This window comes from Opisthocomus hoazin, chromosome 6, assembly GCF_030867145.1.
Source record: "Opisthocomus hoazin isolate bOpiHoa1 chromosome 6, bOpiHoa1.hap1, whole genome shotgun sequence".
NCBI classification, from domain to species: Eukaryota; Metazoa; Chordata; class Aves; order Opisthocomiformes; family Opisthocomidae; genus Opisthocomus; species Opisthocomus hoazin.
In genome coordinates, this window is record NC_134419.1 from 40,399,602 (window position 1) to 40,427,431 (window position 27,830).

Genomic DNA, 27,830 nt, shown 5'->3' on the forward strand with positions numbered 1-27,830 from the left:
GCGCCCTTCGAGGGGGCGGAGCCCGCCGCCGCGCTTACTGAGGCGGGGAAGATGGCGGCGCCCGTCTACCCGGCCTGGGTCACACGGTGGGTCTCCGGCAGCTGGCGGCAGAAGAAGCGGCCCCCGGCTATCCGCCCGACCCGGCCGCTGGCGCTGGCCGACAAGGTGGCGAACCGCCGGGAGCAGGCAGGAGGTGAGTCGGCGGCGCCAGGCCGTTAAACGGCCCCTCCCCGGGAAGAAGCGGCCGGGCCCCCCAGGCCCCTGTGGGGTTGTCCCGGGGAGCCGCCCCGCCGCTCTCTGGCGGCTTTACCCGGGGAAGGGTCGGGCAGGGGCCTGCTTTCCGCCATAGAATTATCAGACGGGTTCTTTTGAAAAGATTGCTTTCTCGTGCAGAGACCCCGAAATTTGCATCTTGTGATATTCCGTGCGTGATTCATGCATGTAAAATACTTCATTGCGTCTCGACATAGTGTTTACCTCAAGAATTCGATCCGGTGTGGGGTGGCTGCGGTGATCTTTGTGCCAGCAACAGCTTCTCTCCACAGTGAAGCTGTTGTTCAGCCTGGAGAAGAGAAGGCTGAGAGGGGACCTTAGAAATGCCTCTAAATATCTGCAGGGTGGGTGTCAGGAGGACGGGGCCAGACTCTGTTCAGTGGTGCCCAGCGACAGGACAAGGGGCAATGGGCACAAACTGAAGCAGAGGAAGCACCAGCTGAACATGAGGAAGAACTTCTTCCCTCTGAGGGTGACGGAGCCCTGGCCCAGGCTGCCCAGGGAGGTTGTGGAGTCTCCTTCTCTGGAGATATTCCAGCCCCGCCTGGACGCGGTCCTGTGCAGCCTGCTCTGGGTGACACTGCTTCGGCAGGGCGTTGGACTGGGTGACCCACAGAGGTCCCTTCCAACCCCGACCATTCTGTGATTCTGGGAGGGTCTGGAGAGCAAGTCTGACGAGGAGCGGCTGAGGGAGCTCAGGCTGCTCAGTCTGGAGAAGAGGAGGCTGACGGGGGACCTCATCGCTCTCTACAGCCCCCTGACAGGAGGGTGTAATGAGGCGGGGGTTGGTCTCTTCTCCCAAGTAACCAGCAATAGGACGGGAGGCAATGGCCTGAGGCTGCGTCAGGGGAGGTTTAGATTGGATATTAGGAAAAATTTCTTTACTGAAAGAGTGGTCAGGCATTGGGACAGGCTGCCCAGGGCAGTGGGATACCCCATCCCTGAAGGTGTTCAAAAACCGTGCACATGTGGCACTTCAGGACATGGTTTAGCAGGCGTGGTGGAGTTGGGGTGACGGTTGGGCTTGACGATCTTAGAGGTCTTTTCCAACCTTAATGATTCTGTGGTGAGATCTTTACTTTAGCGTTGATTTTTCTCACTTGCCTCTACCCCATCTTAAACTTCTCCATGGAGATCTATGCACCATGGAGGCCGTTAGCGTGAAATCCCAGCCACCTGAGGTTTTTGGTTGTGTCTTTCCCTTCTAGAGGCAACGTGCATTACGGAGCTGTCGGTAATGATGGCGTGCTGGAAACAGAATGACTTCAACGATACCGCTTGTGCCGAGGAGATCCGGATGTTCTACGACTGTGTGGCAAAGGCTGAAGTAATTAAGGCCTCTTTTGTGTTCTTTAAGGCTAGTAGTAGGGCAGGAGGAAGCCCCCAGGATAGCGCTCTGCTGCTGTCAGTTGACCCTAACCTAGGCCATTTCTTTTGATTTCTTCCAGTTTTTAATCTCTAAAGTTCCAGCACTAGCGAGGCAAGAGCAGTCACTGCTTTTCTCTGTATTGCATGGTAGTGCTGAACGAGGGAGAGCACAGTGTGGAGCTGTTAAGTGGGACAGTGATTTGTGTGGTGTGAGATGTGGATTACGTTGTCGTCGGGGAGATGTGCAGCGTAGGTCAGTTTCTGCAACTGCTCCGATTCGTCAAATCAAGAAATAGCTGAGTCGGGTGCCGACCTAGTACCTGCATTATCCAGTCAGTGGGGGCGAGTGGTAAGTTAGGATTCCCAAATTCCAGTCTGTCATCAATCTGTAAATAGTTCTGTGCTTGCAGGAGTGAGAGTGGTAGAGAAATAGCCAGTAGTTTCAGTAATCCTCATAACAAACAGAATTTTCAGGGTACTTGAGGCAGTTAACAGCTGTTCTCAATTCTCTGAAAATTAGGAGTTCTTTTAGGCTGTTTCTGTATATGTGCTAAAGTCGTCCTCAAACTGATTGCAGGTTTCAAATTTTTTTCAGTAACTGCACCATCATTTATTAAATAGTTATTTACTGTTGTGGTTTGACAGCATAAATGAAAAATATCCATAATTAATTTGGTAGATTACAAAGAATCAAATTGAATAACAGAAAATAAAAGGAAAAAATCTGACTTGTTACTAAAGTTTGTAATGTTGTTAACTAGCAGTACTGAAGAGTATCATCTTCTCAAGATGTCAGTCAGTCATTAATGACATTGTTTAAAGGTCATCAGCTTGTGAAAGCCTTGTGATTATGGAGCCAAGCGCTATTGTAAGTGTTCCTGATCCTGAAAGAAATAACATTCTTCTGGAAGAAACATCCCAGTACAGTTAGTAGTAGTCTTTGGGGGTGGGCATCAACTCGGCGAATAAACAGAGGTAATGTTCTGAGGTTTCTTTTTCTCTTGCAGAAGGAGCGCAAAGCTCAGAATGAGGACGCCCTGTCACCCAGAGGAAACCTAACTTCAAGCCAAGTGAACAAGCTCCTGAGGAGGTTTCCTCAGATCACACGTTACGTGTAGCGTGCTTACTAAAGGGACTGCGGACAAGCAATTAAAGTCGGAGTATTTGGCAAAAGAGTGAAAACCAGGCTCGAGTGAGCGTTTGATGTGGAGTGGTCTCTGTCAGCACAGCGGTATGGATCTTGACCGCACCTTTGTTTCCAGAGCAGAAAACACCTGTCTTGGCCGTCAGCTGACTTTGTTCATCAGGTTCTCGGGTCTTGCGGTCTTGGGATTTCCACAGGGTGTTGTTCAGCTAGCCACGGTGCGGAGTCAGGTTCTCGCTGTGAAATAAAATCTCCTAGGAATGCACATAAATGGCTGTTCTAACAGTTAAGGGGTGATTTTTCCTCATGTATGCGCTTCCTGCCAGACTTCTGAGCCGCTATCAAAACGTGCTCAGGCCCAGACCTTGAGCCAGCTTAAAACTGATAGTAATCTCATGACTCGTACTCCTACATGTATGTGCACACAAATTGATTCCTCTTGACATTTTTTTAATTCCTGCTGCTGTACAAGAAGGCTGTAGAATGAGGAGGAAATCTCCAGCAAAATACCTGGTTGATACACAACACATCGGTAGGGATCAAATATAACTTTAACGTGATTTAGGCCCCCTGATTTGCAGGTGGGAGAGGTGTGGTGCCATGTCAGATCGACTGCGTTGTCTGTGCTATAATAAAATAATGCAGGACGGTTGTTTGGCTTGGGCGACTCATAATCTACAACAAAATGTTCTATTGTTTTGTTAAAGAAACTAGAAGGGGGAGAGGATGTTCAAGCATGGATTGATATTGAAATAATGCAATTAATTACTAGTTTTGATTTGGGCTTTTGTCACTAGAGTACGGCAAAACCACCAGCAGGTCCCTGTTGTTTTAGGATCAGTACCTGATTGGCAAGAAGAACGCAGCGCCTCAGGGAACTAATGATTGAACTATTTGTATCACTTATTTTGGGGGGCATAAAGAAAAAGCGGAGTACGAGGAGCGTCAGGCACGTGCAGACTGTGTGATTACCCACATGTGACTGTAGAGTTTGCGTGGAGCTGGGGCTGGCTTCTCTGGAGTCCCAGGCCGGTACCTGTTCATCACATGCATGTTGGTCACGTGTATGCTTTCAAGCTGCTGAAGCCATTTTCGTTTAACTGTTACTTACAGTGGCTCACTGGTGGCTTGTCCCACAGGGTAGCTTATTCTGTTGCTGCTATTGTGGCATAACTGGGTCTTTCAGGGGACTTAGGGTCGGTAAGAACATGATGTCCACATCGAAGTTTGGGAAGACACTTTGGTTCTATGATAGTTTGCATTTCCAGTCCAAAAGATGCTCTCTGAGGAGAAGAGCTACTTGCTAATTCTTTGTTTCTGGAGGAGACGAGCGAAGTTGGGAGTGAGGAACCAATGAATTCTACATTCACTTCTGCTGCTGATGGCTTTTTTTTCTTCGTATTAAAACTTACAAGTACAGTTTTGCACCTCTTAAGCTGGCAGCGATGCTAAGCGTACCAAATTCTAGTGTCTGTGAAGAACTGTCTCATCGTATAAGAGGCTGTAAGACAGAAACTAACACTTTGTTGTTGTATTTTTACTTTTGAATTTTTGCGCGGCTCCCACTAATCTGGACAGCTGTGTTGGGATTTTGCTGCTTCACAGTGAGTTTCACAAGTTCAGTTGTTTGGGGTTTTTTCTGAACTTTTACATGTCTTCTGTAAGCTTAATATCACTGTCCTAAGGTGTTCCAGTCCTTAAAGGAATACGTTTATTTGGAGGAAGAAGGTCGGAAAAAGAATGCTTTTCAGTGCTTCTTTTAAAAGTACTCCAGCAGTTCTTTTGGCTTTGGATCCCATGCTGTAACCAGAAAACCTCCGGCTGCTGATTGTCCTTGGCAATTTGAGCTGCTGCTGTTTCCCCGTGTCTCACTGTTAGGCGTACATTGGGTGTCAGACGCGTTCTGTGGCACGCTCACCTTGGGGGTCGTTCCACCAACAGCTCGTGTGTGTAACTGCAGTGGGTGACACTGCCCTCTGAGCGTGGGGCTGGTACCACCCCGTGGTGCTGCTGCTGGGGGGTACAAGAAAAGTGGGTTCTGGTGCTGAGCCTACTGGTTAAGAACATTGCCGCAGAGACCTGTATGTGATTGCGTGGTGAGGAAAGAATTAAACAAAAGCTGACTAGCTGTTTTACCCTCCTAAGTCGGATTTACAGGATTTAAGCAAATCTGCTGGAATTCCTTGATCTTACTCCTGTTCCTTACAGCTTGAGTATTAGACGAGCTCTGGGTATGATTGCTATTAACTGCCTCTCTGTTTAGGCTACCACTGACAGTCTCTTGGGGAGCTTTCAGCTGGTTTTGACAACTAGTAGTCCTGCCAGTTCAGGAGAAATAGGTTGAATTCCAGAGAGCCAAGAGCGTTTTAGAAGTTGGTACCTCATGTTCAGAAGGGTCAATACAGAATAATCTGGAAAAATCAAGACTGAAAGACTCTGTAGTGAATCATAGACTTATAGAACTGTGCTTGTATCAGGGCGAGAAGATGATTTGTGTTAAATAGTGGACTTGGATATTTACAACTGCTTCAAACTTGCCCACGCAAGAAAGTTCAAGATAGGCTTTACCTTCTCTTTAAATATGATTCCTATCTAAACTGCCGTAGTTACACTGGTGTAATTTCCTTCTTGGTCTTGCTCTCTACCGTGGAGAGAGCCTTGTAGCCACGAGAAGCTTCTGAGAATCTGAGATCCACCTCTCTCAGGAGAATGTCTTTCCATGTGCCAGAAAACCAGGGGGGGGTCTTGGCAAGAAGGAAGTAGTTCCAGAAGAGGACCTGCTGCAGAGGAGACGACTGCAAAACCCACAACGTCTTTGCACAAGTTGTCATTCCTCCAGCAACTGAATACCAGACTTGGACTTGTGTTGCTTTTGGTGCACTGGTCTGTGCTTCCTTCAAAATCACCTTAGCTAGGAAACTGCTTGCTCTGCGAAAGCCTTGCCTTGAGAGAGAAGCAACTTACAGACTACTCTGAGAGAAATCCAGTGCAGGCTTTTGCTAGAGGTTTTTAAACTGGTTCGTATGTGTCAGAGGCGGAATGCAGCTGTTTCTTTCCAGGGCTAAAGGGCTAAACAGGTGACCGTCTTCAGGAGCTCGGAAGGGGCATCAACAACATCTCTACTCATGACCCAGGAGCAGGTTTCTCTGAGTGCTAGCAGATTTTCTGTTCCTGCCTCCAGCATATCCTTTCCTCCTGTTTTTACTGGAGTAAGCAGTTCTAAATTCCAACACATTCTCATCTTTTCATTTTGTTTTGGTCCTCTTTGCCAACATGCTGTAGCACTTAAGCTATTTCCATCCTCTGTTGCCCTGATCATCTGCCTCCTTTGCTAGGAGGATCTAGGAGATTTGCTCCTAATTAACTGAGTGTAATTCGTGGCCAAATCCGCTGTGTCCAGAATGCACCGTGGTACAAATACACTCAAGGAAGGGCTCCCTCTCAGTGACTCCCACTCAGTGACTCCTGTAAAAGATCCAGCCCGTAGTGGAATTTCCTTGCGCTTGATGAGTGACTTCAGGATGAGGCAACACAAAACTGTCATGTGAAGTGAGTAATGGACAATAAGTGAGGGAAGAAAAAAAAAAAAGAGGCTTTTTGTCAAGCCAATGGATTTTTTATTAGCCTATTCCTTGTTTTTATGCTGAAGGTGTCTTTGGAAATGCTGCTTAGCAGACTTGGCCAGAAGTGAGCTCATTTCTTAAGGTGACCTTCGTGCTTCATGCTGCAGAACACCAGGAGTTAACCCCAGAATATAAATATAGGAAAAGCCTGTTAGACTGAGCAGAGGAGCAGCACAGAGAACATGTTAAAATCCAAGATTGAACAGCTTCAGATTGTCCAATTCCCTTCTTAGATTTAATAATGTTTGAAACTGTTGTAGCCTCTCACCCTATTTCATACGAAGGAGCAGTAAGCTGAAAACACTAAAAAACCCCGTAGGATTGTTCATAGCAATACAACAGCGACCAACCCTCTGGAAAGCATCCTAACCAATCGAGTGAAAACAACTTTACAGCCCAAGGTCAAGGAGACGCTCGGTGGAAAAGATCTCTGGATGCAACACCCGTGATGGTAAGATGCCGGGCTGAAAATGGGGAGCGCGCCCAGCTTGGTGGGTGGAGAAGGCTGTGCTGCCTGTGAGTTTTCCGCGGGGCGAGCTGGAAGCTGCTTGACGTCAAGTTTTCTGGGTCCCACTTACCTGGGTTCGGATCTGGGGAAAGTTTGGCCCCGGGCCGCTGCAAGCAGCGAATCGAGGAGCAGCGGCGGGGGGATAAAGTCCAGATTCCTCCCAACCGGTCGAATCTCCGGCCAGCGCGCGCCGGAGCCCTCTCCCTTCCCAGCTCCGTCGCCGGAGGGTCTGCAGCAGGGTGCAGCCCCGGCTCCCTGCCATAGCGGTGGCCTTCCTCGGGGTGAGGAGGAGGAGGAGGCATCGCGGGGGGGAGCGGCGGGGCTGTGCCCCACCCGCCAGCCCTTCCCTCCACCCGTGTGAGAGAAATTCCGGAGCGCGTTCTCCTCCCTTACTGCTCTCCCCTCTTTCCCCTTTTCCAGAGAGAAGAATCAAGGAGAAGAGATGAGGAGAGGAAGGAGAAAGTGAAATCCTAGGATGCTGCTGGGAACTTCGATCCTTTCCCTGCGCAGAAATGGAAGAGGCATCCCGCTCCCTCCGGTGCGGAGCGGCTAAAGCCCTGCTCCCGAGAAACCCAGCTGAAAACCCCAGAGGCTGAGCCCGGCGGCTCAACGGGAGTGTGATGCTTGGAGAAGCTTCTGCCCGCTTCGCGCAGGAAGGATGGAGATCCCCACAGCACTTGGGCTCCTGGTAGAGCTCTTGACTCTGTTATCCTGTCTCGGATGCGTGGAGGTAAGAAGTGGTTATTCTTCTGTCTGCCTGTGGGAAGTCTTTTAATATCCTCACTGTAAGTGGATCTTGTTATTACTTGAATATGTTTTCCACAGTGTCCAGGCAGCTGTGGTCTCTAGGCTCGGCTGGGGGCTTGGGGAGGGACTTACTTCCTTGTGCATATGCAATTCAGAAAAGGAAACAAAGCAGGAAAGCAGGATGCACAAGGGCTTGCAGATGCTTTGGCTCAGGTTTCCTATGCTTCTCAGGCACTGCAGTGACTCTGGCAGGAGAGATCCTTTGTTTCTGTTCTGTACTCATTGACTGATTACCCCAGTCGCTGCTGCGGACAGATGATTTATAGCCGCGTGGACCTGGGACAGTGACTGCAGCACAGGCTGTTTGCACTAAAATTTGGTCGTGGTGATGATCAGCGTTGGGGGATTTTGGAAGCTGCCTCGGGAACTGGCAGCATCTGATCTTCAGTTCGAAGGGAAGCGTATTACTTGGACTGCAGTTCTTTCGTCTGTGGTCAGTCTCCAAGAAGAGCAGGTTCAGGCTCTCGTAAACAGCCTGTTATTAGTCCAGCCCACCCCTCTGTCGCCTGCAGGCTTGCGTGTGTGGGGGGGTGCACGCTAAAAGCTGGGAGTCGGGAGACCTGGATGATGGCGCAGTCACAAAAGTGTAGCTCAGCTCACCTCCCTCTCTTTGCAAGGAGCTTTGAGATCCTCAGCTAAGTCCTTCAGCATTGTTGGTTCGCAGACCTTTACGTGGGCTTGCAACAACCTGATGCATGCAGATAGATGGATTTCTGGCTGAAAAGAGTTTTTCATCTAAATGCTGCTTTACCTGTGCATCCCCTTGTGCATACACAGCTGAAAGCTGAGCTGCTGTTTCTGAACCACATCAGAAACTTATCTTCAATATGTGGTGTGACATTCTGACTTCTGGAGGGTGATGCTGGAGCGTGGCCATGGCTGTCGGCACCTTGCTGGACTACGTTCATAAGCTTGATTTGAAACTGGCATCTGCCATGAGTAGGTGTCGTTCTTGTGGGGTCTCTGTGGGAGCTCTCTCTGCTTATTCCAGAGGTGGATTTGGGCAGATTTTACTTTTCCCCTTTTACAGGGAGAGGTGAAGCTGAGAGAAGCAAAACTACTGCATTTTGAAGAGAAACAGAACCGTTTCCGATAGCTAGTATTCTTTATAGGTACACCTCTGCTTTGTGAATTAGAACTCCTTGTTCATATAAAAGTGCTAGAAATGTTCATTAAGAAGTATTTAGAAATGAATTAAACTACATGGCGCTAGCAGAAGCGTGTACGGTTTCTTCTTTTCACTCCGAGTCTGTGAAGATCTTGCACCTGCCTGTGCACCGTGTAGTGGTGTTGAGTGGAGATCCCAATCTCTCAGCCGGCAGTCAAGTTATAACCGCCAGAAACACTGCCTGTGCGAGGAAATGCAGTTTGGGGGCTGGGCGGGATGCTGGAATTCTGAGGGCTTTGTTTCAGATTTTTTTCTCTTAGCTATCTGACTCCATTTGGATAAGAATACCATAGGCTGTATCGTATTCTCCTGTATGAAAACCAAAATCCTCAAAAAGCCTTGTTGGATTTTCTTCTTCAGGTGTTTCCCACTCTGTACACGGCTGTTTATTACTATTTTAACAGGGATCCCTGGGGGATCACCCCATCACGTCGATACACCTCTGCTGCTGTGGCCAGAGATGGCTTGCCCTATAAACAGAGAGGGAAAGAGTGGTTATTCCTTTTTTTTTTTTTTTTACTGATAACGATGACTTTCTTCTAGCTTTTCTTTGCACAGGCATCTCACTCAGGCTTCCAATCCTATTGGAAAAGAACAAGCAGAGCCCTGTAATGTAGTGCTTAGATCGAGGGTAAATCTCTGCAGGCCAGTAATTATTCATTTTGCTGTTAGTGGGCAGAGCTGGGACCGGATTTGAAGAGGAGCAGTGGGGAGAGTGGGGAAGAGGCTGGTTACTAGGGTGTGTTTGCCTAAAGCAGCAAAAGGCCAAGCTGCCTTTACGACATGCCCGTGTTTATTTCATCGGATAATCATCTCTCTGCTTTTGCTCTGTTTCTTTTCCCAGGCTTTCCTGGGATCCCAGCCCAACCAAAACCATTTGCAGAGTGCAGGTAAGAACAAGAACTTGTTAATTCAGTCATCAGGCAGATTCTTTCCAGCAGTGGTGATCTGAGACCGTAGCTACAATGAGCCACTGCTACCTGGCATTCCTTCTTTCTTTCCATTGCTTCTTCAGTCTTTTCTCCCGCCTCAGTGTCGTCTGTTTATCCCGCTCCCCAAAATGGCCAGACTGCTTTCTTTTCTTCACATCTAATACTCTTGCAGTTCTCTATTCCTCCCACATGTTCTTTTCCTTTCATCTCTTTCTCTGCCTCAGTTTTTTTTTTTGCACGCTCACCTTTCCTCCACTCTGATAACTCCTGAGTTCTCACATGCCCCCTGCGAGGGTCCCAGCTGATGCCAAGCATGTGGTGTGTTTTCCAGACACCGACCTGTAACTGCTGCTTAGTTTTGTGCCTTGCAGTTCACCTTCAGCTGGCACTTACCCCACATGGGCTTGGCAGCGGCTAGAAGGCAAACGGCACGAGGCAAAGTTTCTTTGTACCCTTGCTGTTTGCCCCACGTGCCTTTACGGCAGAAGGGCTTTCGGAAAGTGCTGGCTTCTTGTTGTTTGTTCGATGAATAGAGCTGTAACTGTTACCCATTTTTGAGTCTGCGTTTCCTGTGTTAGGCACTCTAGAAAGCCCGCCCTCACACAGAATCTTGTTCTGGTTTCCCCCTTTCTTATTTAAGGATCTTGAATGGAGGGTTTTCTTCTTTTGTTAAAGACCATATTAAATTAATTGTTGGGGTTTATTTGCATGAGACTTTTCACACAAGCACTGGCCTGGAATGTTGGCACCTGCACATCTCCCTAAAATGGGCTCCCTTTCCCTTCATGTACATTGGCCGGGTTCACAGAAGCTGGGTGATATGGTGATGTGTGTAGGGAACATACATACAATGAAATACACTGTCATTTCCCACCTTGCTGCTTTACAGAATGAAATTACAGGTTATTTTAAACCCTTCTCAGTTTCAACCAATTCAGACAGGCAATTAATCTTCTAAAGAGCCTAGGATCAAATTTGAGAGAGCATCTTATTCCGATGCCAAAGCAGGTGGGGGAGGAAGCGGAGGCGTGTGTGCCAGGCTCAAGTGCTGCTTGAGTGAGTGAATACATCTTTTGAAATAACCAGTAATGGGAACCCGTTCGAACTGTCCAGGTCTGGGCCCAGAGCTAACACATTCCAGAGGTCTGCCTGGGCAGTTCCTGCCTTTCGGGTCAATTTGTGGTTGAGATACAGTGCGTATTGTAAACATTCTTCGAGCAACTGCCTTAAGGAGTGATAGAATTAAAACGAAGCGAGCGGTGAGCAAGGCTGCAGGCACGGGAGGTGTTTCGGGAGATCAGCTGGTATCTCTCATGTTGTCTGAGCCTCGGTGCGCAATGCCTTACGTGACGTGATGCTGACAGCTCCCTTCCCGTGCCCAGCGCCCGGCGTGTGTGGAGCCGGACCCCTGGGGTATTACAACGGCTCACTGGCGGTGACGGAGGCCGGGGCAGAGTGCCTCAGCTGGGCAGAGTTCCCCAATTACGTTCAGCAGTACCCAGACCGTGGCTTGGGGGACCACAACCACTGCAGGAACCCGGATGGGGGAACTACACCCTGGTGCTTCTACCGGCTCACGTCGGGGGCCGTCGGCTGGGCCAACTGCGACTGTAACCAAGGTACGGGCTGCGGCGCGTCCCCTGCCAGCACCCCAGCTGCGCTGCCGCTGGGTCTCGGACCAGAAACCTGTGCTTAACAGACCAGCAAGCAGCGGGTGGGACACCCTGTGAAAGAAGCACGTGCAATAACCGCCCCGAATTGTCGAAATAATTAGGACTAGAGGCCAGCCTGTGTGGGAGAAGAACGTCCGTTTATAGAAGGGGGTGGATTTAAGCTGCTGTAGCCATAATGCCTGTATAGATGTTTTTATTCTCATACAAGGAGACATTTTTTTCCCCCCACCGTTAACTTATGCCACTTTGCAAACAGTTTAAGTCATGTGGAAAACAACCCACTCCCGCTCCTTAAGTGTCTGTATCAAAGCTCTCCTCTGGTAATTACAGCAGTTCAAACAGAACAAGGAGAAGTCTTCTGTGGCTAGGCTGGTTAATCTTCTGTGGCAAGGGAGGTGATAGGCTTACTTCAAAATTCCTCGCAGTCCCAGCACAAGGACTGCTGCTTATTTGGGGCGTGCAAGGGAGCTGAGCTCTCAGTACCCCGGCTCCAGGGCAGCACTCTTCAAACTATTCTGTCTGCCCTGTCTTCTGGCCTTCCTCCCTTTTCCTGTATTTTGCAAAGCAGACAAAACATTAGTTCAATAAATGAAATGACGTAGTCTTTTCCCTTGTCAGTGGAAGTGCTTGCAGAGATGACTTCATTAAAGGGAAGGATACAACGAGCATACTTGTGCTGCGTGCCTGCACTGAAGTACTACAGACAGAAGCATACCCTTCTCCCAGCACATAACTGAGCAAGAGATGTGCAGTGCAGTGGGAATTGAAAGGGCATTTACATAGGCACTTCCTTTTCTTAGAGGGATTAGAGAATTCACCTGCTGTTGCTGGACATCCAGCTGTAGCAGCAGTGGCTCTCGTAGGTGAGGTGACCGATGGAAAATAGATCAATGGAGCGTCATGGGAATTGGAGAGCCTGCCGTTTCCATACAGCTTTTCAAGGTGGCATGTAAAATCACCCCCATTTTGCAAAAGGAAGATCCTGGAGCTGTGGCAGAACCCAGGTTTCCTGCCGGTACTGCCACGGCTTTGAAGCGGACGTGGCACCAGCCATCCTTTCGAGCAGCCGTTGCTGGAACTGGGAAGGTGCCACGTCCCGCACTCCTGCCTACGAGTCACTCCAGTGGCAGCACCAGCAAAAGAAGGGTGAGAAAACCCAGGTGCAGTTCCAGTCCAAGACTTGCTGGTCTGAAACCTTCATCAGAAAATAGCAGCTTTTTCTTCCCCCCCCCCACCCCCCGTTTTGGAAGGTGCTGTGCGGCTGGCTGAAGATAGCAGTGTGGAGCTGTACTTCAGAGGACTCTGGGGCACCATCTGCGCCGACCACTGGACTGACTGGGATGCCAGTGTCGTCTGCAGGCAGCTAGGTCTCAGGTGGGAACCTCAGTCCGGTTGTGGGAGTTACACCCTCACATGGCCTTGGAAAGAACAGCCTCTGTGGTTACAGTCCCTCTGCCACAGGGTGTGGGCTGGAGGAAAGGAGTTTATTTTATGGGCTTGTTTCCCGCTTACCAGGGTCCTTTCCTACTGGTTTCTTTCTGTGGCTATGCCTAACCCCAAGCAGCATTTGCAAGGATTTTTGAAAGCAGTAGTTTCTGCTCAGTGCTCAAGGCTGCGCTGAGGGAGCTGTGAGACTGTGTCCCCTTTTTAGTATTACCAGCTGGAGTCACTGCAGCGATCTGTTAGAAATTTTGACAACAGGAACCTGCTTTGGGAATCTGGGATTTGGACCTGCAAACTTCCAAACACAGGGAGATAAGGCCCACAGAGGAGGAAGATGGTGGTTCTGATGCTTGGATGTTCCAGTCAGTTGAGGAGTCCGTTTATCACTCTCAAATGAGGGTGCCATTTCTGACCAGAACAACTCCTCTGCAAGAAGCAGGAGGGCAAAATGGGTTAGAAGTGATGGGAAGTGCTTTGTGCTTGCTTGGGCTTTCCCATTAGACTGTACATGGCCACTGCTTTATGCACTCTCACCTGGGCTCACTGGGATGTGAGATGCCACAACTGGGCTGGAGGGTCACAAGAACTGAGGGGACCTTGTGAGTCAAGCAGTGCTACAGCGTTTCATCGCTCTGTTGCTCTCTCTGTACCAGTGAGATCGGCACAGCTGGGAAGAAGACTCACCCCGGACCGTGGCCTGTTCCCCTGCACCTGCAGTCAGCGAACTGCCACGGGGATGAGAAAGCCCTGCTGCAGTGTGGCTACCAGGAAGCGGTGCCTGGAGCTTGTAACCAGGGCAGTGCCATGGTAACCTGTGTCCCTCCAGAAGGTAAATCTCCAGGGGAGGTTCCCTCCCTGATTCTGGCATCCGTGTTGCTGATAAGATGTAAAATCTGAGGTTGTGAAGCTGTGGAGAGCAAGTCATTGCAGCATATTCTTCTTTCACCTGCTATACAGGTGTTTCCCTTCCTTCCAGTGGAAAATTCTCCATCCTTTCCCAATCCCAGATACTCAGAGTGGGCACACTTCTGCAGTCACTGAAAGATGGCTGTTGCTTATGACCACCTCCTCTTTTTATCAAACTGTTTTTTTGTCTGCAGGCAGCAAAGTCCTGGTCACTGTAGCAGCCCATTAAAGAGCCATCCCTGGCCCAGCAGCACCCCACGCTCTGGGCTGCAATCACGGGTTCTTCTGGGGGGCTGAGAGGGGAGGATGCATTAGAGTGGGACGAGAGCATCCCAGGAGCTCCTCTGGCTGGTGACTGGTTCTACGCGTTGAGCTGCTGGGTGTGATTTGTCTCTGTCTTGTCCTGTTGTGCTCTTTTTCCCTTTCTTGAAGTGCAGGTGTAGGTGCCCCGCTGCGTTTAGTTGGGGGAAAGGAGAGCTTTGAAGGGCGAGTGGAGGTTTACCATGACGGCAAGTGGGGTACCATCTGTGACGACCAGTGGGACGACCGGGATGCTGAAGTCGTTTGTAGGCAGCTGGGACTCAGGTAATTTCCCTGCTGTACGTCATGGAGTGGTAATAGGGGTAGGCAAAATGAAGAACGTGGGAGCACGTCCCTTCGCTCTATTACCCGCCCTCTCTATAGGAGGTACACATAAACGCTGGGAAAGATAATTCCGGAGTGATCATCCCATAAAGGGATTTTGTACTCAATTCCTGTCAGTTGTGTGGGTTTATGCTGTGAAAAAAAGAGTTGGTACAGCCCTGTCTAAGGTTTGCTTGTGTTTGTCCCTGTTCATCATCTTCACACACGTGTCTAAATGCAAATCTTGGCCTTGGTGATAACTTGTCATGGTGATTTCCGTGTGTGAACTGCAGTTGTTTACTTGGTTAAGCTTAAACACCTCCGGTTTCACTGCCTGCCCTTACCCTCGTCAGTCAGCAAAGTGAGATAGCACACCGCGTTCTGCTGTGTGCCATTCAGCTATGAACATGGGAGCTGCCATGTATCGAGCGTTCTCTAAAATCGTGTTGGTGCGGACTTGCTTACGATAGATGATTCAAGCTGGAGATCCCTCAGACTGTGGGAGTTTTGCCTGTCACTGAGACGGAAACATCACTGTCCTCAGGACTCCCCGGGTGTCTGAACTGTTTATGTTGTTTTTTGTTATTTGTTGGAAGGTCTTGGTAAAAAACTTTCCAGGAAGGTATTTTGGTTAACAGTGGGCAACACCGCTGTGTCAGAAATACAGATTATCTATAGGAGGACGCTGGAGAGTCTGCAAGGCAGAATCTGAGCGCGCAAGACTGCGACCTTCCTTACTGAGCATATGTGTCTGTACCGTCTGCAGCGGGAACCCGAAAGCCTTGTCGTGGGCCCACTACGGGCGGGGAACTGGCCCAATCCTGCTGGATGAAGTAGAGTGCTCGGGCAATGAACTCTCGCTTGACCAGTGCAAGAAGAGCGACTGGGGACAGCAGAACTGTGACCACATTGAAGACGCTGGGGTCTCCTGTGACCCTTTCACAGGTGCGGATCTGCAGCTCTGTGCCAGTCGGGTGCGGCCGGTCGTGCTCCCACATGACGCGGCTTGCTCGGCAGATAACCCCCTGCTTCGGGGTCCCGCAGGGCTGCTGCCTCTGGCTCCCACAGGGCTGTGGAGGCAGAGAGCAGGCAGCAGGTGGGAACGGATTGGAGCCAGGCTCGGGGATGCTCCTGTGGCGTTCCACGAGTGCTGTGGAAAGGCTGAGCTGAATCCTGCCCTGACAGATGGGCACTCTTGGGAGCAATGAGTGCTTATTTTTTGAGGACCCGCAGCTATCTGTGTCTTTGGTTTCCTACACTCATGGGCTGCAAAGAGCCTTCAGCAGCGGGGCACGGGCTGTTTCGTTTCTCCTTGGCTGGGTGCTGATATTCCCTTCTCCCCCCCCCTTGCAGAGGGCACCGTCAGGCTGGCCGGCGGCCGCGGCCCCAACGAAGGCAGGGTGGAAGTGTATTACAATGGAGACTGGGGCACAGTGTGCGATGATGGCTGGACAGACCTCAGTGCCCAGGTGGTCTGCAGGCAGCTGGGCTTCAGGTAGGGTTGAGAGCGTGCGTAGTGTCCGCGCTTCGTAATTTCAGGGATTAGATTCCAGCCCTCCTCACTGGGATAGGCTGGACCTGGATCCTACAGTGCTGTCTTGTTACCATTACACAACTTTATTCAGAAAAGATTAATAGGTATCCACATCTTTTCCCAGGGGGAAAAATAAAAGTCTTTATTATTTCTTGCCTCAGCCTGTTTTCAATGCAGGTGACAGGCTTGATACTGTCTTTATGAACCCCTCGCCAAAGCCAGAAAATTCTCTCACTGCTCCTTAAATTTGCAGGAGTATCGGCTAAGCGCTGCTACCCGCTCTGCTCTGTCAGCTAAACGATATCCCCCACCTGCCCTGTCAGCGAAACACGTCACCTGCTTCAGCAGCTGAACAAAGACCATCAGGGCAAAAAAAGAGGAGCATTAGGGATTTTCGTAATGCTTTTCTTTCAGCCCATTGCTGAGCTGTTGTCCCTTCAGCTGTGGTTTTGGGGAAGACTTAAAATCAGGGTACTCTAGTCTTGGAGCCAGTAAAGGGTGTTTTTTTGTGGAATTTTTAGTATGATTAGGGTATCCTTGTAAAATTTCAGCTTTATAGGCTGAAAAAAAAAGACTAAACTAAATTCTTCCCTTTGAGTTCAGCTGCATACTGCGTTTGTCGTCTTCTGTAGTACCTAAAAGTTAGCAGCTTTCCGCGTTCCAGTTCCAGGTAGCCGCTTCCTATGAAAGAAAGTAGAAATAATTAATTATGTTGATAGCTTTGATGCCTTCTGTGTTAGACACACTGCCAAATCGACGTACCTGGTGTCACGTCCGCAGAGCAGCCTCTGTGGAATAGCTGGCCCTCTGCGCTGCTCTGACTGCGCCTTCAGCCAGGCACTGGAAAGCGGACCGGAACGCCGAAGCTGGCGAGATGTGCAAGCTGCTTGGCTGCCACCCTGCAGTGGTTTAGCTCAGAGGGCCAACCAATACCACAGCGGAGCTCCGCAGGGGAGTTTCCCGTTGGGTCCGAGCTTAGGTCCCTCTGTGGCGTTAATGAGTTTTAACGAATCTCATGGTGTGTTCTGTTTCCTTCCTCTAGCGGTCCCGCGACCGTGGCCTCTGAAGGGGACTACGCTGCTGGCCAAGGCTTTATCTTACTGGATGATGTGGCATGCGTGGGGACAGAGCTGTCCCTCCTGGACTGTCCCCACAGCAACTGGGGGCAGCACGACTGCTCGCATGCCGAGGACGTGGGAGTCCGCTGCTCGCCCGAGAGCAACATGGCCAGGGACGGCAGCCTGGGTAACTCCCCGCTTGCCCCGGGTGAGGAGGAAAGTGTCATCTGCTGGTCCGTTCCTTTGGAAGCTCTGGCAGATGTGGGTGACATCCCCGTGCCGTTGCAGCGAGGGGGCTGCTTTTTGAGGGGAGCCCTGGGCGCCTCGGGGCAAAGCCACAGCTCCAGCAGACATGCGGCCAGCCCTGCGGAGAGGCTGAAGCTGGGGAGAATGGTGGTGGCGGTCTCCAAACCAAGCCCGAGAGGCTGAGGAACGGTGGCTGCCTTAGCATGCCCTTGCTCACCGATGAGGTGCCGCAGCCCCATGTCTGTGGGAACACAGGACCCCTCTCCCTAGACCCTTTAGGAAGCTGCTGTAGTTATGTTAGTGTCACTTCGCCAAGGCAAGAGGACTTTGGATGCAAGGGGCTGTTGTGTGGAAATTTGCACTCTCTTGTGTGGATAGGGTGTTTTTAATTAAAATGGTGAATGTATTTCAAGTTAGCAGAATTTCCTTGTTTATCTGAGGCCTGATACTCTCCACTTTCCCTGCTGCAGGAGACTTTCCAGTTTGTCAGACCTTTTTTATTGAAATAGCATCAAACATTTTCATTTTTCCTGGATGTAGAACTCCTCTTGCCTAGAAGAACATAATAGTTTTATAGTTTAATGGAACTATTTCCAAGGCATGTTTAAGCTTGTTCGCTCTTGGCTCGGGAGTTAATAACTTTCCTTCTGTGCTTGTTCTCTTTACTCAGCTTTCAGAATATGATCCACTAATGATTTCCAGTGTGTATTAAATAAATTAGTATCTATGTAGTCTTCTGATGCAGCACAGAGGTGAAATATGGGATATAGTCTTCGTATAGAAATGCTCCTTTTTTTTCTTTTATTCTAAGCTTACTGATATCTCTGATTCATCGTTTCCTATAGAACGCAAGCTCTGAGCACCTCACACTCCCTGGTGCTTTTGCTGGCGGTGACACGTGCGTTTTTTGCTGCAGGGCCTCCTGTGCGGCTGGTGGATGGAGAAAGCCCCAAGGAGGGGCGGGTGGAGGTATTCCTCCATGGGCAGTGGGGCAGCGTCTGTGATGGTGGCTGGACAGACAGAGACGCTGCTGTGGTTTGCAGGCAGCTGGGCTTCGGGTAAGAGCTCTGGTACCTGCTCCTGAGAGACAGAAGCAGCTCTCGGGGGGATCACTTCTTTCTGGACCTGTTTCTGGGGGCTTTGTTTCGTAGTTTTGGCACACCTGCATGTTCTTGAGTGAGCAGGGGCTTATTCTCACGGTGCCTTCAGCAAGCGCTGTACTACTGTCTGCGAGTGGAGTGACACAGAAACATTATTTCTCTTAAAATGTGCTGGTGCGTCAGGTTCACCCGCCTCCTGCTTACTGCAGATTCGCCACCCTCTCTCTAATTGCAGTGGTACAGCAAAAGCCAGGGCAATGGCTTATTTTGGCGAAGGCCATGGGCCCATCCACCTGGACAACGTGGAATGCAGCGGCACAGAGCACACCCTGGGGCAGTGTGTCAGGCCCAACGCTGGGATTCACAGCTGCTGGCACAGTGAAGATGCTGGTGTGATCTGTGACTATGTGGAAGAGAAGGTCCAAGACATCAGAACAGGTAACGTGCCCATTTCTTCTGTGCAGATATCTGAAGCTCCAGTGGTAGGATCTCTGCATGCTTTCATGCTTTTTCCCTGTGGTTCTCTTCTTTGGCTGAAACTTTACCTACAAAATAAGCATGTCCCATCCTGCACTCCACTTTTTTCCTTGTTTTCATTGTCTCTGATTAGGAGCACAGGGTGCTCCAGACTGGTCTGAGGAGCTCCACCCATGTCAGACCTTTGAGCCTGAAGAACTTGCCCACAGCCAAGTCACTGCACCCTTCCTTAGAGCAGTAACCATGAGCAAACTTTGGGTTTTAGAGCACTGAGGAAATAGCTGTAGAGATCCCATTCCTGACGTAAGACTACAGATACTGGAGGTAACCATCTCCGCCAAAACCGAGGAAACCTATGGGGTCAGATCTTCTATGGATTCCATACAGCACAGTGCGGTCCACTGCCATGAGGATTAACGCCCTCGGGGAAGGGGAATGGTAGTAGGCGCTGCGAGAGCGATTGTGCGTACTTAAGCCGAAGGTATCTACCCAGCTGCTCTAACTTCTCTGTGCAGGTCCAGAGTCTGGTGTGTGCGGGATGCGCCTGCTTCACCGTCGCAAGAAAAGGATCATAGGTGGAAACAAGTCTCTCAGGTACTACCCCATAATTGCTGGGAAAACCAGAACTGATTCCAGCTCTCCTACAGGCTCTGGAAATAGCCTGGCAAATGCTGAATACACATTGTCACTGGTGATTTTTGAACTTGATTTGAACCAGTCTAGGGAAGAATGCATGCCAGCTGAACCCAAATGGGGCAGAGTGGATGGGAAAAGAGGAAAACAGCTCCTCTGGATGTGATGCCTGTTATACCTCTGTTTCTTCTTCAGAGGCAGTTGGCCATGGCAGGCCTCACTACGGTTGAAGGGTTTTCGCCGAGATACTCGACTGCTGTGCGGAGCAACACTGATCAGCAGCTGCTGGGTGGTGACTGCAGCCCACTGCTTCAAAAGGTGCGTTTGTGAGAGGGGAGCCCCGAGGGTTACTCCATGATGAACAAGATAACCTCATACAAGGTCATCCTCCCAGCCCGGTGGAACGACATCAGCAAAGTTTCTAAACCAAGACCAAGGTTATGGTATCTGGGAGCTTGACTCAATATAGGCTTGCTTTATCCTTCACTGCTTACCCCCGCCCTCTTAACTCGGAGGCTTTACAACTTAAAGGGAACCAGCACTTTGCCATTCTTCAGCGCTTTAAGGAACTGTGAATACAAGGTCACACGCCTGTTGCAACCGCTGTGGCAGTTTTTTATAGGAAACTGTACTGTAGCGGTAATTTATAGAAAAAAAAAAAGTCTTGTACATGGTAAATAGTGATTTGGGACACCCACTGACTGCAAGAGCCAGCGTTATCACATCTGCTAGAGGTCCCACAGCCCTGTAGCTGGCAGTATTCTATCGGTCTGTGAGGTTTTTCCCTCTTAGTAGGGGCATCAAGATCCTGAGTCTCTTTTTTTTCTCCAGATTTGGTGTTGATGTGCGTCGCTACCTGCTGCGGGTGGGCGATTACCACACAGGCGTGAAGGACGAGTTTGAGCGGGAGTTGCCCGTGGAGCGGATCGTCCTGCATAGGAACTACTGGGCGGGCAGCAATGATAACGACATCGCCCTGGTCCGGGTGCGGGGCAGAGAGGGGCACTGCCTCTCCTTTAATCGCCACGTTCTGCCTGTCTGCCTGCCCGACAGGAAAGAGAAGGCGGACGTCGACAGGCGAGCCTGCATCATCTCCGGCTGGGGAGACACAGGTAAGAGACGGGGCTTTGGGGGCCAAGAAGGGTGGGGGAGTCTGGGTTCAGGAGCCTACATGGGCCATTAATTTACGTCTGTGCAACTCAAGGCCGTGAGCTTACTGTTCCTACTGTCTGCGCCAGCACTGTGCCGTTGTGTTTTCTTCTGATTTTGAGGCTTCTTGAGCCTGCCCATGGCGGAAGCTGTGGGAGAGAGCAGTGCTGCCATGTGGCCATGGTCCTCACCTCCTCCTACACGTGTTTGCCCACAGCAGACCCCTTAGGCAGCATGGGAGGCCCTGTGTTTCCATGACCTCCTGCCTTCTTTGTGACACTGTAGTAGTGAAGTGGGGGCTTGGAGGTGGAGGGGATGTGTCTCAGACTACCTTGCTCCGTCTCCCCAGGTGTTGCTGCAGGGACAGTTGGGCTCTGAGGCTGGTTTCTGCACTAGGTTCGAGACAGCCTGTGCCTGTCCTCTTGCAAGCACATCACTATGAGCCTCCTCGGTAACAGGGAGCAGGGAATATTCTAGAAAGTATTAAATACTTATCACACTCTGAAGGCGATGTTTTAAAACACTGGGCTTGGTGGAGTCCTGACATGCATGCATTAGCAAGGTCTGGAAACAGCTCTGAACTCTAAACACAGCTTTACAACCGGCTGTCCAGTTCCTCCCCCATTTGGGGCTCAGAGATGCGATGCAGGGCTTGGTGCAAGGACACCTTTCTGGGGCTGCTGGGGCTGGAGCAAAGCCACGCGTTCAGAGAGACTTGCTGCCAAAAGGCAGAAAGCCCCCAGGAGCTTGTCTGTTGGTTTTGGACTTACCCATCCTTCCCAGCTGTTTCCCTAGCTGATACCAAAGTGTTTTACTGCAAATACACATTTGCCTTTGGAGCCCACTGCTCCACGTGTCTCTCTGGGGTGTCTGGAGAGGATCAAGGAGCAACTTGGCGTGTAACTCCCTCAAGCCGTGCTGGGGCTTAATGGCTAGAATCCTTCCCATGCACCAGACCCGGCCCTCCCAGCGAGAGGTGCGGTTACCTGCTACCCGGTGAACTTACCGCACACCTCGGGCACAGAAAGGTCATACTGTAATCCAGCACGGGAACCTCATGGTCTGAGCAAGTCTGGGGTAACAGAGGGAGCTGAGCAAGCAGAGGCAAGTCTAGCCAAAGACGGAGTGAGCTGCCTTTGAATAATGTTTGGATGCCTCTGAAACATCTTCCAAAACTTCTCTGAGGACTGAGCACTTTACAAATATTACTGCCCCTGAGAAAACGCTGTCCTTGTCTTACAGAGGAGGAAATGGAGGCTCAGAGAGGTGAAACAAATTGAACAAGGTTCAGGTTAGTTGTTGGCAGAACCAGGAGTAAGACTCATCCTTTGATCTAACCTCTTTCTCCAACCTCTTCCCCGTTTCTTTGATCTTACAGCTCTTTTTTGTGGTCTGGCTTGGCAGCACTGTTTTCTGAAGCTCTGGTGGTTCAGAGGTGCTGAGCTTGGCCTATTTCTGTGCCGCAGTCTTGATGTGAAATGTAGAAATACCTGGTTTTGTGCGGAGCACCGTTGCTCTCGGTCGCTGCTGTTGTCTGTAGGTGAATTGGTCTGGCTGTTCTGTTCCGTTCCAGGGAAGTCCTATTCGAGAACCCTGCTGCAGGGGGTCGTGCCTCTTCTCCCAAGGGAAGACTGTGAGGTCCGCTACGGGCAGAAGTTCACCAACCGCATGATTTGTGCGGGGAACCTCTCTGAGGACAAACGGGTGGACAGCTGCCAAGGGGACAGCGGAGGGCCGCTCACGTGCCAGAGCTCGAGCGGGCGCTGGATCATTTTGGGGATCACTTCCTGGGGTTATGGCTGCGGTCGGAAGGACTCCCCCGGTGTCTACACAAAGGTCAGCAAATACGTACCCTGGATCAAGAAAGTGACCAAGCTACAATGAGAACCTCTGAGCTCCAGGAACTTCGAGACATGGTCCTTTTGCCCTGCAGCAGCAGGAGTCTGTGGCTTCTGGCCTGTGACTGAGTGGTGGAGATTTATTTTGTCATTGGACACTGGGAAAAGACTTTAACGTAGAACTGGGAGAAAACCAGTTATGGCTGATTCATGTGGTTTCACTGTAGTCCATAATCTCTGAGCAGAGCAAGCACGTGCACGCCGGTAAGAATAATATGGCTACGTTGCTCTGACTATCTGAGTCCTGTAACGCAATCACGCTTGGTCCTTTGCCCTGGCGCCCAGAAATAGTAGCAGTGGGGAGATGCCTGCCTCTGTAAATCTATTCCTGGTTTTGCACGGTTGCACACTTGAAAAACGCTGCGAGGAAAGGTGGGATGCCTGGAAGGTGGCACCGGGCTCTGGCGTAGTGGAAATCTTCAGATCTTTTTTTGGTAACAGCTCTCTTCTGTTCCGGGCATCGGAAGATTTGACCTGAGCTGAGGAACAGGCCAACAGCGGGGGCTTTCTCCTTCCCTGCTCTGTCTCTAGGGGGAAGCTCTTCCCTTCTGAGCGGTAGGTCTGCTCCCATATGATCCCCTCGAAGTGTCTGTCACTGCTAAGAGATGCTCGTCCCTCCTGCTGTACTCCTCTGTCACACATTTCCAGCTGCCAGATGCTATGGTTTTATTGCTGCTTTCTCAATATAGTGGTTCTTTTGTGTTTGGTTTTGTTTGGGGTTTTTTTCCTTAAAGCAAGGTGTGGAGTCACGATTTAACAGTGCTGCGGGCACTTTATCTTGGTACCTTATTCACCGTAGTTATTAGCAGCCCTTTCTTTGTGATGTTAGTCTTTAATATCTCTATGTTCACAGTTCCCCCGTGAAACATGGAAATACTCCCAGGCTAGAGACACACAAAAAACACAGGGAGTGAGTTATGTGCTTGAGGGGTGGAGCAGTAAGTGTGCTGCAAAGCAGCTTCCCGCTCTCCCAAAGGGTGTCCTGTTCTTGCAGCCCTGGACTATGCTTCCTCCCTTCTCTTCTTCGCACCATTTCTCTGTGCATTCCTCTCAGTGGGAGTAAACTGACTTAACTGGAGGGTACATGAGCAGTGCCATCAAGGTGTGGTCCTCAGCCTGAACAGAAATAATGCTGAGAGAAAGCAGAGGTTGTTGAACACTTCAGTTTCTTCCTTCCCTCTCATCCAAACGAATGAACAGTTTCCTCTTAGGCCTTAATTACTTTTGCAAGTTAAGCTATTATTCCTGAGTAGGTAGAAAAATATAAAAATAGATGGAAGGGCGAAGTGCACGAACAGCTGTGCAGTGCAGAGCAGTGTGTTCTTGCTGTGCGCAGTACGAGCTGGAGAGAAGACCGGTCTGCTGAGGAGCAGGGGCAGTGAGCTTCGGTGCGTGACCAGGGACCTGAATGTGGAGTGACACTGCAGGATGGGGCACGTGGAACTTGTGCCAGAGGTGCACGGTTGGGGTTCGCTCCTGCGCTGTGGGGTGGGCACTGCCTGGGTCGGGCACTGACCTGGCAGGGCTGCACTCAAGGCGCCGAGGTGGTCAGTACCAAGATACCACCAAGAACAGGAGACTGAGCACAGCCTGCGGATTGGCGATGTCACGTTACAGGGCATGTGGTGACAGAGTCCTAGAAATTGCCTTGGATTCAATAAGTAGTGATTGCATAAAGCTGGCCTGGCGAGGTGGCTGGTTTTTGTGTTTGAACGCTAAACTAAACAGTTCCATTTACCCCCTCCAGGGATTATAAAACAGTTGGGTTACCAACGCTGCAATGGACTGTTTAAAGACCCTGCTTGGAAACTCTGTTTTAAAAAAGAACTGTAGGGACCTTTAAAACATGCAGTGTCAGAATCCCTGCAAACTGGCCTTTGAGACATCACATCTATCAGTGCCTCTTCTGGAGGGGCTGGGGGTCCACAGCACAGCCTGTGCCGACAGCCTGTGTACAGTGCCAGGCTCGGTCCGTCGGCAGCACCGCGCCTGGCCCCGCGCTGGCTGGGTCGTCCGGCGGCAGAGAGTGCCCGAGACACACGCTGCAGACTGCTCCTTACCTCCCAGGAATTAAAATGACGGAAGGACCGAGGGCAGCGATGTTACAGGTCCCCGAGACGCACGCTGCAGACCGCTCCTTACCTCCCAGGAATTAAAATGACGGAAGGACCGAGGGCAGCGATGTTACAGACCTCTGGTCTCGCAGGGGATTAAGTGCCAGGTTCTACACTGGCAGCAACAGTACCTGTCTGGGAAACACAGAGGGATTTGGTTTTTGCCTTCAGCCTTCCCCAAGCCAGCACGCTACAGAAGCTCAGATGGAGTTTCTGTGCCTTGGGTGCTGTCGCATCACTAGTTTAACCTGGTTTGATCTTCCAGCTTTTACCCATAACCCCAACAGGAACAGAAACACCGAAAGGGTTGAAACTATGAGGTTATTTCCCTAAGCCTAATTAACTGGTTGCCATTCAGGAATTAGAATAAATTACCGCGTAACATGAGTGAGACACAGGCCTGGCATTGTCTTCTGAAATTCCCGTGTTCTAGGTCAAAATGTTTCTTTCTCCTAGATCTTGTTGCCGTGAAAGCTGTCAGAATCCTTGTAACTAACATCCCCGAGTCCTGCGTGAGCCAGGAGGAGGGAGGGAAGTAGCCGAGCTCCTTCGCCTACTTTTACGCCTTGCTGTTACTGTCGGCACCCCTGCCAATACCCTCCTCAATTGTCCCAGCCTGTTTCAGAGAACCGTTGTTGCTCTTTGCTGTGTAAACTGGGACTGTGGCCCCAGCCAAACTGGTGTGCTTTGCCGCTGAGGCTAACTGGAACTGCCAGGGTGGACGAGTGGCCCTAGGACCGTATTTAGTCCCTAACGTTGGCCAGCAGCAGATGTTTCAAAGGACAGTACATGCAAGTTTGTACTGAACAAGTTTTAACAACCTTTTCTTTCAGCGAATTTTGTTCTTGGCCCATTTAAATTAATTTTACTTGCATTACTATTATTATAATTAAAAACAGAAGCACGAATACTTGGTCCTCTAGGTGTTGTACACATACTACGCACTATCCAGCCTTTATCTTCCATATAAATGTTTAATCCCTTATTTAATCCAGCTAAGCTCTCAGCCTCAATATTTTCTGGCAATGAGAACCAATATAATTTTATTGTCCACAGCACATAATTTCTTTTTATGCTTCCTGAATTAATTGCCTTTTGTTTTCGTTGAATCCCATCTGTCCTTTTGTTCTCAGCTGTGAGAGGGAACAAGGGCCCTGGCTTCCTATTCTCTCTTGTCCATTGCTGTAGCGATAGTCCCTTTATCTACAGCTGTGGCTTCGGTCTCTCTCTTCAACCCGAACCGTCTCGGCATCTGATAACGTGCTAGCTGTCTCTCCACGTCTTCTCCTTCTGCTGGATCTTTCAGCTTGGATAACCAGAATTGAATGCAGTTTGCCAGGAGAGGCTGTGCCATCTGCTGATTATTTTCAGTATTATTTTCTATAGTAGGCAACGCTGTAAGCGATTTCAGTCCTGTAGGTACATTATGTATGTATGCTGATGCTAGCTGTAAACTTGCTAGTGTGGTCTTGGTGGCAGCCTAGCTATGACGAGATGAAAACTCGTCAAGGTTGGTTCCCCCTGTGTCTCAGGCCGGTGCAGCAGCCCCTCTCAGCTTGGAGCCGTTGCTGCAGGGATGTCCGGGCAGCGTAATGCAGCTCTGGGCAGGGAACGTCCAAATAGCTGCGTAGACCTGTGCTGGGCTGACGTGCCTGGAGGCTGATCCAGCCCTCCTTTGCAGCATCAGTTCGTTGGGTAAGGCTAGTGCACGCACGCTATGTCCAGGAGCTGAGAGCTCAATCACTGCTGCTGGTGGCTGCACGGTGCCCCGTGGACGCTGTGAGACGAGTTCCCACAGCAGCGCGGCACACGCTGGTTACGTGAGAGAGGGACTGTCACTGTGACTTGAGTGGGAGCGTTGGCAGGGTAGACACGTGGCTGTGGTAAGGGTCTGAGGAGCAAGTGTTAGTGCTCCAGCTATCCCTCTTTGAGGCTTTGGCCAGCTGAAGCTGGATTAAAGATTTATCCTTTTCCTGTAGCTGAGCACTGTTCTGATGGTTTCTATAAATTATGTTCTAGGCTGTAATTAATCAGGCAGCTGTTTATTAACATGGACAGGATGCCGATTACCCTTGTAATCCTTGTACCATTGTAGCAGATAATAACAGATCAGTTCCTCAAAGGCATTAGCGGAGGCATTGGTGAGCAACCAGGAACATAACTATTTGCTGTCTCAGGGGTCACGGAGGTGGGCCCACCCTTTGTCTGCCTGCCTTCCTTTCTGAACCCAATATGCCAAAATCTCTTCACCCCCCCAAAAAAAAGCCGCTGTGATCCATCAACCACTCAAAGACAGATTTTTATGCGCGTATTCAGCAATCAGGTGAAAGCTTTTGAGTGATGAATTGCACTGTGGTATTTAACACCATCTTTATAGAGGTGCTGGGAGCTTCTCGCGGCCTGAGGGACCAGAACGGCCCTTGTAGATAACCAACTTGGGACCGCTCCTTGTGGAACGAGGCACTGTGACCTGGACTAATGCACATCTCGTGGGCTATATTTTTCTGTGTTGAGAAAAGTACTCAATTCCCCATATCAAGGGGAAACACTCGCTTGTGTAGTAGCCCATTCAGTCCTGTTAAAATCCCTTTCTACAAAGCAGAGGCTGAGTACCTCTGAAATCAGTCAAGTGCCAAAACTGTCATGTGCCCTGGGTCAACACCAACAGCTCACAAGGTATGCTAATAAATGGATTATACTGTGACTGTGTGGGGCTCTGTCTTATTTTTAATAAAAGAACCTGTTCCAAGGGCAAGTTTTAGGATTTTTTTTCAGCACTGAATTAAGCTAATTAAATTTCTGTATTAGTGTTATTTTTAGAGCAGCTTTAACGTGCTAAAGCATGTTACAAAGTCAGCATCTTGTTAGCTACCTTTACAAAGCAGTGCAACAGTTCTTCAAATGCCACGTTTTGTGGCCGTGTGGAGCAGGTGGGGGTATCTGCAGATCAACTCATCACACGTAAAACTTAAAACGATTTGATACATCAGCTTCATAAATTGTTGTTATGGTTGATCTTTCTATACTACCTTCAAACAAACTTCTTCAGCTTGATTTAGTCTCAGTCTAGGATTCACGTGTCGCCACTCTACGAATCAAAGCCAACCTCTGGAAAAGTGGAAGCGGGAGGAGGGAAAGGCAGTCTGAATGAG

At 50.0% G+C, this 27,830-nt stretch overlaps 2 protein-coding genes across 3 annotated transcripts; both read left to right on the plus strand.

Moving 5' to 3' along the window:
- Nucleotides 1-3,075, plus strand: CHCHD1 (coiled-coil-helix-coiled-coil-helix domain containing 1). Its single transcript, XM_075422898.1, has 3 exons — nt 1-193; nt 1,482-1,600; nt 2,649-3,075. The coding sequence occupies exons 1-3, from the start codon at nt 52-54 to the stop codon at nt 2,757-2,759; spliced, it is 372 nt and encodes a 123-aa protein (XP_075279013.1). The 5' UTR covers nt 1-51; the 3' UTR covers nt 2,760-3,075.
- A 91-nt stretch (nt 3,076-3,166) lies between these two features.
- On the plus strand, nt 3,167-27,375 carry LOC104335782 (neurotrypsin). Of its 2 annotated transcripts, none has more exons than XM_075422881.1 (16): nt 3,167-6,859; nt 7,337-7,646; nt 9,736-9,781; nt 11,206-11,442; nt 12,747-12,870; nt 13,593-13,768; nt 14,283-14,430; nt 15,236-15,414; nt 15,823-15,964; nt 17,046-17,269; nt 18,224-18,365; nt 18,643-18,845; nt 19,400-19,478; nt 19,713-19,835; nt 20,349-20,629; nt 22,240-27,375. In XM_075422881.1, the coding sequence occupies exons 2-16, from the start codon at nt 7,575-7,577 to the stop codon at nt 22,548-22,550; spliced, it is 2,487 nt and encodes an 828-aa protein (XP_075278996.1). In that variant the 5' UTR covers nt 3,167-6,859; nt 7,337-7,574; the 3' UTR covers nt 22,551-27,375. The 2 variants fall into 2 exon arrangements, with proteins under 2 accessions (XP_075278996.1, XP_075278997.1); XM_075422882.1 differs by having other exon boundaries at nt 17,046-17,248.
- Nucleotides 27,376-27,830: the final 455 nt, after the last annotated feature.

Excerpts from the sequence above, each read along its gene's own strand:
- CHCHD1 (XM_075422898.1), top strand. The coding sequence starts at position 52 with ATGGCGGCGCCCGTCTACCCGGCCTGGGTCACACGGTGGGTCTCCGGC. Across the intron at positions 194-1,481 it reads CCGCCGGGAGCAGGCAGGAG|AGGCAACGTGCATTACGGAG; the intron begins GTGAGTCGGCGG and ends TTTCCCTTCTAG. Across the intron at positions 1,601-2,648 it reads ACTGTGTGGCAAAGGCTGAA|AAGGAGCGCAAAGCTCAGAA; the intron begins GTAATTAAGGCC and ends TTTCTCTTGCAG.
- LOC104335782 (XM_075422881.1), top strand. The coding sequence starts at position 7,575 with ATGGAGATCCCCACAGCACTTGGGCTCCTGGTAGAGCTCTTGACTCTG. Across the intron at positions 9,782-11,205 it reads AAACCATTTGCAGAGTGCAG|CGCCCGGCGTGTGTGGAGCC; the intron begins GTAAGAACAAGA and ends TCCCGTGCCCAG. Across the intron at positions 17,270-18,223 it reads TAACTCCCCGCTTGCCCCGG|GGCCTCCTGTGCGGCTGGTG; the intron begins GTGAGGAGGAAA and ends TTTTTGCTGCAG.